At 39.1% G+C, this 11892-nt stretch overlaps 1 protein-coding gene across 2 annotated transcripts in view; it reads left to right on the top strand.

Annotated features, from left to right (window-relative positions):
- The window catches only part of LOC106867306 (sorting nexin-8), a 79757-nt gene that overhangs the window by 11153 nt on the left and 56712 nt on the right, over nt 1-11892 (top strand). For both annotated transcript variants that reach the window (XM_052975871.1, XM_014912146.2), the window contains exon 3: nt 969-1101. In XM_052975871.1, the coding sequence (XP_052831831.1) occupies nt 969-1101 (133 nt within the window). The remainder of the gene's footprint in view (nt 1-968; nt 1102-11892) is intronic.

The raw sequence follows: 11892 nt of genomic DNA, 5'->3' as shown, positions 1-11892 counted from the left end.
ATCAAACTCAACTGGACGTCCTGTTCAATCTTCATCTTCAAGGCTGAAATCTCCACTTCTGAATTTTGCAAACCATCTTCTGCAAGTTCTTTCATTCATGCATTCTTTCCCATAAACAGAGTGTATGTTTTGAGTTGCTTCGGCTGCAGAGTTTCTTTTTTTTGTATCCATAAAGCATTATGTGCCCCAAATGCTCTTTGGATCCTTCCATGTTAGAAGGGTTTTAATCAAAGAAATTTTAATTCTATTATTCTGTAAAATAATATTTAATTAGTTTAAATGTACGCAAATGCATAAAAATAATTTTTAATTCCATTAGACATTCTAAAATACTATTAAATTTCATTCAATTTTAGAAAGGGTAAAATCGGACAGAACTTATGGGATGACCTGATATTTTATGCAGACTTGAAATGGATGCATTTCGTTTGAATTCATTATTATAATTTTGGTGTGTGTTTATATCTCTATAGTTCTAAGCAAGCATCACCATTATATAAGTTGTGTTGTTGGTTTTGATTCTTCTGTAAAAGCATGTCCAGCCACAAAGATATATTACTTGGCTTGCAAACAGGTGGTGGTGGTTGGTGGTAGAAAGGGCAGCTAGCCAGAGTTTGTTTCCTTAAATACTGGCTGACCCATACAAGCATGGAAAAGTGGACATTAAAATGATTTCTCCCATTAAGATGATGACAATTAGGATTTTTTGTAAGGCAACACATTTTCAAGGAAGAATGCTGAATTAACTGAGTGAACCTCATTATGACTTAGTATTTATTTTATCAACCGTAGATGGTATGAAATGCAAAATTAGTTCTCAATAAAACTCCGAATGTAGAAGGTCAGTGCTGAATTTATTTTTGGCATTTAGTTTACTACTCTTCTATTAAGTTGATTCTGTTGAAATGATCAAATTCTTATAAAATTTTGATTTTCTTTATTAATAATGTTTTTCATCTCTTTGTTAGATTTGGGATGCTGTTGATATAAAAACAGGATTTTTATCTCGAAGTGGGATTTACAAAGCTCTAGCACTGACTGCTTTTGCTCAACATGGTAAACCAGTTAGTGATAAATTATTGGAAACTTTCTCTGGACAGGGTAAGGATTTTCTAAATTCACTTCTTTCCCTACAATCTTTTTTTTCTTGTTTTCTTCTTCTTCCACTATTTCCTATTGTTATTTTAACTCCAAGATAAAAGATTGGCACAGATGATAGACAACCTTTGGATTATTGACCCTTTAGTTACTAACCACCTATAGATGCCCCAAAACTTCAAGAGCTTATATTACCAGCCAGTCCGTACATACCCAAGATAATCTATTTATATTTAAATGAGAATTTCAGCACAAATCATGTTACCACAATCATGAAAACATGTTATTTCACTACATAGACAATTGAGTTACAGTATCCAGCATTATTTGGATTTTTTTTTTCCAAAATTTTTTCTACATTGATTTTTATACCAACACCAAATGAATACAGGTTCATGTTGTCAAGTAGTAAATCAGAATTTGAATGATTTTCAACAGAAGACCTGGAAAAATCAGGTATTGATGATGAACACAAAAACCATGTGGTGTGTGATTATGAATCACGTATTTCAATTTCTGAAAATAAAACCAGCAATTCTGACAATAACTCCGGTAGCAACAAAGAAAATAGATTTGTACCTGGTCTTCTTCATGGTTTTTCTGAAGACACAGGACCTAGTCACAATCTTTCCCTGGAGACAAACCATTAAATTATTTTTTTAATATTTTTTCCTCTTAGTTTGTTCAAAACAGTTACTGCAGAAACAAATCGTTATATAGAATATAAATAATGAGATTAAAAAGACAGTCTGTGGTTTCTCCACATGCTTGGATGAAATCTGAGCATTTTTTGCAATTAATATTATTATGGGAATAAGAAAGCTTGCCAGAATTACAAACTACTGGAGCAGTGAGAAACAAGCAGTACACCAGCATATAGAGAACCAAACTTTGATCGCTTCCATACTGTATCCAGGGTTGTATATATTTTTATACGTTTTTTTTTTTGTTTGGTCAAATTTGTGGTGGTTTTAGAAGCTGTGGCAACATGTACATGTGCTACAGTGGTTACAAGTATAAAAGGAGTGACAATGATCTCATCTACATGGCTGGGGATTTCAATGGGCATGTCAGACGGCAGCCTGGTATCTTCCACGGTGTACATGGGGGCCATGGAATTGGTTCCCAGAACGAAGAGGGAACAAGGCGATTGGAGTTTTGTGATGCAAATAACATATTGATCTGCAACACCAACTTCAGGAAGCCAGCCAGCCACCTGATAACCTATCACTCGAGTGACTCTGCTAACCAGATTGATTTCATTCTCACCAGGCAGAAGGATGCATGGTTGCTCTCAAATGCAAAGAGTCTCCCTGGTAAAGAATGTACCCCCCCCCCCCAGCTTAGACTAGGCATTGGTGACTTTAGACTCCAGGTTAGAAGGATGCCAAGAAGCAGACCAATCTGGAAAAGAAAGACTTGGAAGCTTAAGGACATTTCATATGGTCAGAGATTTAGGGACATCCTCATCAAGAAATTTGATGAGAGACAGACAGACAGACAGAAGCTACAAAACTTGTGACATAGAGAGCAACTGGGAATTCCTGCAAGACAGCTTGCTGAGTACCACAGACCAAATCTGTGACTGGTGCAAAGTCTCAACCAGACCTATGGTAACGTAGTGGTGGAACAATACTGTAGACAGAGCCATTAGAACAAAGAAACAGGCCTGGAAGAGTGGGGGCAGCAGGGAACTATATCAGATAGCCAGAAGGGAAGCTAGGAGATAGGTATATCTAGCCAAGGGGGGAAACGGAAAAGAAGTAGTTTGCCAATATTCAGCGTCATGAGGACCAAAGGACTGAAGTATTTCAGATTGCAAGACAGTGTGTGAGAGAAAATTGTGATGTCATAGGATTCTGCGAAGAAAGAGGCTTGGAGATGCCATTATGAAAGACTGCTGAACATGGAGAATGATTGGGAAGAGGCGAGTCTGCCAAATGTTGACCCAGTTGAGGGACCAGCTATCCGAATCGACAGTACCCTGGCTGATAAAGCAATTAAAGATATGAAGAAAGGGAAAGCCTCTGATCCTTCAGGAATCACTGCTGAGGTGCTTAAAATATCTGGTGGTGTAAGTTATGGTCTAGTTAGCTGTATTGTAAATCAGTTGATTCATGGAGGAGTCATACCCAATGTAGTAGCACCATAGTTAACTGCTACAAAGGTAAAGGTGATGCCTGTGATAGAAATAATAACAGAGATATCAAATTGTTGGATCAGGTGATGAAAGTTGCAGAGAGAATCATAGCCCAACTAATTAGGGAGAGAGTTAGTCCAGATGAGATGCAGTTTGGTTTTGTTCCAGGTAGAAGCACCACTGATGCTATTTTTCTGATAAGGCAACTGCAAGAGAAATACCTAACCAAAGATAAACCTCTGTACTTGGCTTTTGTTGACTTGAAGAAAGGTTTTGACAGGGTCCCTTGATCCCTTATCTGGTGGTCAATGTGGAAAGTGGGGATAGACGAGTAGTTGATAAGAGCTGTTCAAGCCTTGTATAAGTATGCTACCAGTAAGGTGAGGGTGGGCAATGAGTACAGCAAAGAATTCAGGGCACAAGTAGGTGTTCACAAAGGATCGGTGCTCAGCCCCCTTTTGTTCATTATATTCCTTCAGGCAATAACAGAGGAATCCAGGACAGGCTGCCCCTGGGAGATCCTCTGTGCTAATGACCTTGCTCTTATAGCTGAATCACTACATGAACTAGAGAAGTTCCAGGTATGGAGGCAAGGTCTAGAATCAAAGGGCCGTAGATAACCTAGCAAAAACCAAAGTCTTAATAAGTAGGAAAGCAGACAAATCACAAAACCCTTCAATTAGATGGCCCTGCTCAATCTGTAGAAAAGGTGTAGGTTGAAACTCCATAAGATGCACCCAGTGTAAGCTTTGGACACACAAAAGGTGCAGTAATATCAGAGGAAGGTTAACAAGGAAACTAACTTTTGTATGTGGAAGGTGCACAGGTACAATAAATGCTGAAAATGTGCAGAAAATAGACTTCATCAACTGCCAGCGGGGACAAGCTAGAGGTAGTAGATAGCTTCCTTTATCTAGGTGACCAAGTTAGTAGTGGAGGTGGATTCTCCAAGAACATAGCTATGAGAATAAGATTAGGCTGAGAGCTCCTGCTGGCAACAAAGGGCCTCACTCTCAGAGTGAAAGGCAGATTGTTTGATGCCTGTGTGCAAACAGCTATGCTGCATGACAGTGAAGCATGGAGTTGTGTAGGTTTGAAAGAAATGAAGCCAGTATGCTTCGCTGGATGTGCAATGTCAATGTGCATGTTCGATAGTGTAAGAATCTTGAGAGAAAAGTTAGGCATAAGAGGAATCAAATGTGGTGTGCAAGAGAAATGACTGTGCTGATATGGTCACGTGATGCATATGGACAAGGACAGCTGTGTAAAGAAGTGCTGATCTCTAATCGTGGAGGGAATCTGTGGTAGAGGCAGACCCAGGAAGACATGGGATGAGGTGGTGAAGCATGATCTTTGAACTTTGAGCCTCTCAGAGGCAATGACTGGTGACTGAGACCTTTGGCAATGTGTTGTGCTTGGGAGGACCTGTCAAGCCAAGTGCACTTGTGCTGGTGGCACATAAAGAACATCTTTTGAATGCTGAGCCTCACGGAGTTCCTTTCGAGTGTTGGGCCTCATGGAAAGGCAGCAAGCTGGCTCAATTGTTAGCACGCTGGGTGAAATGCTTGGCTGTATTTTGTCTGTCTTTACACTCTGAGTTCAAATTCCGCTAAGTTCAACTTTGCCTTTCATCCTTCTGGGGGTCGATAAATTAAGTACCAGTTGCGTTCTGGGATTGATCTAATCGACTACCTCCCCCCTCCAAAAAATTTCTGGCCTTGTACCTAGTGTAGAAAAGTTGGGCCTCATGGAGGCAAAGTGACTGAGTTTCTTTCAAGCATTGGGCCTCACAGAGTCAATGACCAAGACCTTTGGCATTATATCATGCTTGAGAAGAAGACCCATCAAGCCGAGCAAAATCACAGTCATGGCAGATATCGTTGTCATGCAAATTGGCACCCGTACCAGTAGCACGTAAAAGAACCCATTATACTCTCAGAGTGGTTCACATTAGGAAGGGCATCCAGCCATAGAAACCCAGGCCAAATCAGACTGGAGTCTGGTGCAGCCTTCCAGAATGCCAGCTCAATCAAACCTTCAAACCCGTGCCAGCATGGACAATGGACATTAAATGATGATGATGGTATAATTTGATTTTATGAATATATTTTTTTCAAATTTGCCTTGTTTTTATTTTTTCTACCTGTAATTTTAATTTACCTGTAATTTTAATTTACCTGTACAGTGAATGACAAATTTTGAGTAATTTGTATTCTGAGTTGTTGTTATATGTTTCTGAGTATTTATTTGGTGTATGTATTTTACTTTCTAGTTTTCTTTGAAGATATATTCCAGTATTTCATTCTATTATTACTTTAATTGCTACTCCTGTCTTAAGTTCAACTGATAATTCATTAATGTACATGATTCATCTATATTTAAGTTTTGCTGTAAACCCAATTGAATATCATATATCCCATTTTCTATGGTGATGTGTAAACAAAATTGAAATAATTTTATATTTACTTGTATGAGAGTCACTTTGAGACAAAAATTATGCAATAGATTTAAGAACCCTTTGTTAAGTTGTGTTCCAAAAATTACATATGTTGATAAATAAATAAAAAAATTATAGATGTTATATGAAACCAGTCTAAATTCATGATTATTTTAGAATTTAACTGAAATACATTAAGGGATGTATTTTGATTAGAAATATAGTAACAAAAAGGCTAATGAAATATTTTACCAACACAAAACAAAAAACTGCTCTTAATTCGCTAGAAATTATTGACAGCTGTTGTTACTAAACAGACCTAATTAACAGTGAAAGTGACTGTTCTGAGACTATAACAGCAAGAAGAGTGACTAGGGGAGTTCAGGGAGCTAATCATATTGTTGGCAACAAAAGGTTTTCTCTTACTGTGAAAAATGGATTGTATGATTCTTGTTATGTACTGCAGTTCTGCATAGTAGTGAGACATGGGCTTTGAATGCAGTGGTTTTGTGAAAACTAAAATGACATAAATTGAGCATGCTCTACTGTATGTGTAATGTTATTTGTGCATAAATGACAGAGCACAAGAGAGCTGAGATAAAATCTTGGATATAAAAGGTATTATAGTATGCATGAGAGAAGACTGTGCTGGTACAGGCATATAATGAGTTTGGATGATGTCAGTTGTATAAATAAGTGCAAGTCTTTCAAAGTAGATGAAACCTGTAGAAGAGGGAGATGTAGGAAGGCATGGGATGAAGTGATGAATTGATACTGTCTCGAAAGAGATAACAAAAGATGATGATGATTGGTGATATGCAGAGCTAGATAAATAAAACCTATTGAAAGGGTTGTATTGACATATCTTATTTGGGTCTCTCTCCTACTGTATCCTTGTTAAGCTTCCATCTGTCTCTCCTTCTTCCCTCCCTGCTTTATTGATATCCACACATCTCATTCATCCTTGATGCTCCCTGTCTTTATTGTTTCTGTCACTCATCTCTCAGTCTCTCAATGCTCTCAATCATTCATCTGCCCATCACTCATCCTCTCTCCTATCCACTGCACCATGTCACTTGTTTAACCTGGACACTAGCAGATGTGTTTGTATCTGATACACTCACATCATCATTTCTATACTTTTCCCCTAACTACTAGACATCAATCACTCTCTCTTACTATTGCTTATCTCTCTCTCTCTCTCACCAACAGATGTAGCTACCATTACTGTCTGTTTTCAATTACTCTTAGCATTCTCTCTCTCTCTGCTCCAATCATGTTTTTCCCATTGTAACCTTGCTCACTTCACCCACTCATACTGATCCTGCTGTCATTGGTCCTCTTATTCATTTGATGACACTGCATAGAACAGACCCCACAGGGTCAAGAGAGCTCTTTAGTCTTCTCAAAGAAATGACAGCCTCTCTAATATTGGGGCCAGGATAAAATGCATCCAGTACACTCTATAAAACAGTTGGCATTAGGAAGGACATCCAGCTGTAGAAACCATGCCACAAAGGAAATCTATGAATGAGACATTGTGTTCCAACCTGTCTAAGAGAGCAAGAGTTTCAAATAAGGACTGACTCTGGGCATGACAACCTATTCAACCCATGCCAACATGGAAAGTTGACAAAATGGTGGTGGTAGTGGCTGTTGTTGATCTTTCAGTGTTCAACCTATGCCAGCATGGAAAATGGGTGTTAAACAGTAATGATAAGCATTTCAGTTTTGTCACTATTCTAAATATGGTTTTATTATTTCATCATCATCATCATTTTAATGCTCACTTTTCCATGTTTGCATGCGTCAGATGGAATTCATTGATTCACTGTGGCAGGTTTGCTATGTCCTGATGCTCTTCTTGTCATGAGCCCTCACCTGTTTCCAAGCAATATATATATTTCCCCATGGTCAAACATGTTTCTACAAAAGATTGGAAATGGACACTGCATGTAGGATGTGACACTTGTTTCCAATCATCACATGATTTCAAGCAAGAAGCCACACATACTTTACACACACACACACACACATATAAATTCAAAAAGAGTTAAAGATACTAATCTTCATCTGGTTAATCTAGTTTGAGAAGTAAGCACGCTTCATGGTTGGCTGAACCTTTGATAGTGGTGGTGCAACTTCAATTAGACCTGAACAACCTTATGACTCATAAGTTGGTTGCACAGCTGCCATATTTATTCAAGTACAGTGTGGTCTCAAATAATATCGTGCAATTCTTATGTTTTGTACTGGAAAGTCAGTGATGCATTTTTATTCGTTCTTTTTTTTTTTACTTGAGTATAATGTTACTCCTCCTTCGCACAAATTTGATCTTGATTTTTGTATTAAATTTCTTGCATTATACACCAGTAAATACAATTCACAGATTCAGTGCGCGCTCTCTCTCTCTCTCTCTCTCACACACACACACACAGTGCATATCATAAAAATCAAGTACTCTTAACTTATGCTGTCAGTTGTTGGGGTGCCACTCTAGATGTTTTTACAGTCTGTCTCACCTTCTAGTTTCTGTTATATCAAGTGTTACTGGGTCACAGACCTGCCTAGTACTTGTTAGACTAGGATTTTCTCTGTTTCTCTCACCTGTGCCATGAAGGATGGTTTTGGACAAGGAGTTGTAGCAAGATACATGATTGGGCCAGGCAAACTTTCATCTTTTTACCTGCACAAGGAGTATTCCGGTTTGCCATCATATTTGTTGACTTGCTGCCTGACAAAGTTGTTTGTTTTGTACTCTGTGTGCATTATATATAGCAGCCTTCTGAAGTACCTGTGTTCAAATGCCTGGTTTCTTTCTTCCATGTCAACTGTAAGAATCCATCTATCTATCTCCATTGTCCTGGAACCTCACCCCCAAATTTAACATCTATATCTTCTACCATAACACCTGCTTTATAACTTGAGAAGTGAAAGTGCTTGGACATTTATTACACTTTATACACAATTTGTGAAATTTCTTCCTGGAGGTTAGTGCCATTCTACTCTCTAAAAAAGTTTCTTTCTTAATCCTAACATTTTGAAAAAAATCTGTCTCTAAATATTATAACTGTAAACCATAACACTACTCTCTAAAAAGATTTTTATGTACCATTGACTTCACACCAGCATCGGCCACAAGACTTGGTTTCACAGGTCTACACAAGCACAGTATATTGCCAAAGATCTTGGTTGATTGTCACTGCCTCCATGAGGCCCAACATATGAACGGTGCTTTTACGTGCCAGTCAAATGGCACTGGCATTAGCCATTACTACAATTTCACTCGATTCAACAGGTTTTCACAAGCACAGCATATCGTCCAACGTTTGAAGGGTGCTTTTAATAGGCCAGTTACGTGACACTGGCATTGACTATGACTACGATCACACTTGGTTTGACAGATCTTCTCAAGCACGGCATATCACTAAAGGTCTCAGTAGCTTGTCATTGCCTCTGTGAGGCCCAACATTCAAAGATCATGCTTCACCAACTCGTCCCATATCTTCCTGGGTCTGCCTCTTCCACAAGTTCCCTCCACACCCAGAGTGCAACACTTCTTCACACAGCTGTCCTCATTCATTCACATCACATGACCATACCAGTGCAGTCGTTTCTCTTGCACACCACATATGATGCTTCTTATGCCCAACTTTTCTCTCAGGGTGCTTACACTCTGTCGTGCATGCGCACTGACATTACACATCTAGTGAATGCATACTAGCTTCATTCCTTACAAGCCTATGCACGTTTCACTGCCATGTAGCATGGCTGTTCGCACACAGGCATCATACAGTCTGCCTTTCACTTTGAGTGAGAGGTCCTTTGTGACCAGAAGAGGTAGGAACTCTCTGAACTTTGCCCAGCCTATTCTTATTCTAGCAGCTACACTCTTGGAGCTTCCACCTCTGCCACTGACTGAGTCGCATAGGTAATGGAAGCTATCAACTACTTTTAGTTTTCCCCCCTGGCAGTTGATGGAATCTATTTTCTCTACATTTTTAGTGTTAATTATTCCTGTGCGCCTTCCACATACACAAACTATCTTCCTAGTTAGCCTTCCTTTGATATTGCTGCACCTCTTACGTGCCCATAGTTTTCCACCAGGTACATCTTATGGAGTTTCTACCTACACCTTTTCTACAGATTGAGCAGGGCCATCTACCTGAAGGGATTTGTGATTTGTCTGCTTTCCCACCTATTAAGACTTTGGTTTTTGCTAGGTTATCTACGGCCCTTTGATTCTTGACCTTACTTCCACTCCTGAAACTTCTCCTCTAGTTCTGGTAGTGATTCAGCTATAAAAACAGGGTCATCAGCATAGAGGATCTCCCAGGGGCAGCCTGTCCTGAATTCCTATGTTATTGCCTAGAGGACTATGAACAAGAGGGAGTTGAGGACTGATCCTTGGTGAACTCCTACTTGTACCCTGAATTATTCACTATACTCATTGCCAACCTTCACCTTACTGACAGCATCCCTGTACATGGCTTGTACAGCTCTCACCAACCACTTGTCTATCCCTAGTTTCTGCATTGACTACCAGACAAGGGATCAGGGGACCCTGTCAAAGGTTTTCTCCATGTCAACAAAAGACAAGTACAAAGGTTTATTTTTTGACCAGCTATTTCTCCTACAACTGTCTTACCAGAACTGTATCTCATCTAAATTAACTCTCTCCTTAATTAGTTGGGCTATGACTTTCTCCATAACTTTCATCACCTGATCCAACAATTTGATACCTGTATAAATATTTCTATCTAAGGTGTCACCTTTACCTTTGTAGCAGTTGACTATGGTGCTGCTACACCAGTCATTGGGTATGATACCTTCATGTATCACTTGGTTAACTATATGGGTGACTAGACTATAGCCTACACCTCCAGATATTTTTAGCATCTCAGCAGTGATTTCCGATAGGCCAGGGGCTTTCCCTGTCTTCATACCCTTAATTGTTTATTTACAAAGGTACTGTTGATTCGGATAGCTGGTTCCTCAGTTGGGTCAATATTTGGCAGACTTTCCTTGTCCTATTCATTCTCCACATTTAACAACCTTTCATAGTGTTGTCTCCAAGTATCTTTCTTTGCAGCATCATTAAATGCAAGTGAGCCACCATCCATGCCCCAGGAAGACATCTTCTCCAGCTGGCTAACAACACACTGTCTGTACCCGATCAGTATTTGCGAAAGGAAATCATCATTCCCATCTCTAGTCTTACGTGATACACACAGACCCGGGTTTCTGAGTAGTAACCTGTCATCAACATGTGACAATCACTGGCTAGGGACGAGAAGTGATTCCAAACGCAAAATACTATACACTTTTTCCAGTGACAAACCATCGCTGATTTTAAAAAAGGAGAAACAAGCAATAATAAATCTCTGAGCGAGATGTAAACAGTAGCAGCACTATAAACTACAGTAGCATCGTCCCATATGGGTCAGCCACATTTAGATGGCAAATATACTTCACGATGTCATGCTGCTTGTTTTGTATATCTCAAGACTGCATTACTCAATGTGTCCTTCATATTTTAAAATGTTGGGTTTCATTTGGAGGGAAATTTGGCTGCTATTTCTAGCAATTCTAGAGTGACAATGTTGAAACTCTCTTGTTGGCTCAGAGTGGATGTTGGTGCAGTTGTTGCAGAGTGAGTACTGCCCCCTAGGGAAAGAAAATTTTATATGGGTACTGAGGACAAAGTGAGTGGCACGTGGTAAATGCATGAGTAATTTTTTTCTTCTTAATCTTTGGTATTAAAATATTAAAGCTAAGAAATTTTAATGTAATATGATAATCCTCACATGAACAATAATCATAATAGCCACACATCAACAACAATTCTTTCTAATTTTGGCACAAGGCCAGCAATTTTAAGATAGGGTCAAATCAACTGCATCAACATTTGTGCTTATCAACAATAATAAACATAGACTTTGAAATGTGAATAAGTAGACAAACCTGAATATGTATTACCTTTGCTCATTGTAGAATGATGACTGTGATATGGAGTCACCTTCATCAATCTATAGGTGTAGGAGTGGCTGTGTGGTAAGTAGCTTGCTTACCAACCACATGGTTATGGGTTCAGTCCCACTGTGTGGCACCTTGGGCAAGTGTCTTCTACTATAGCCTCAATCCGACCAAAGCCTTGTGAGTGGATTTGGTAAACAGAAACTGAAAGAAGCTTGTTGTGTATATGTATGTATATATA

Source organism: Octopus bimaculoides, chromosome 22 (genome assembly GCF_001194135.2).
Source record: "Octopus bimaculoides isolate UCB-OBI-ISO-001 chromosome 22, ASM119413v2, whole genome shotgun sequence".
Lineage (NCBI taxonomy): Eukaryota > Metazoa > Mollusca > Cephalopoda > Octopoda > Octopodidae > Octopus > Octopus bimaculoides.
Note: the sequence above shows the minus strand (reverse complement) of the source record. Positions and strands in the feature narration are given on the sequence as shown.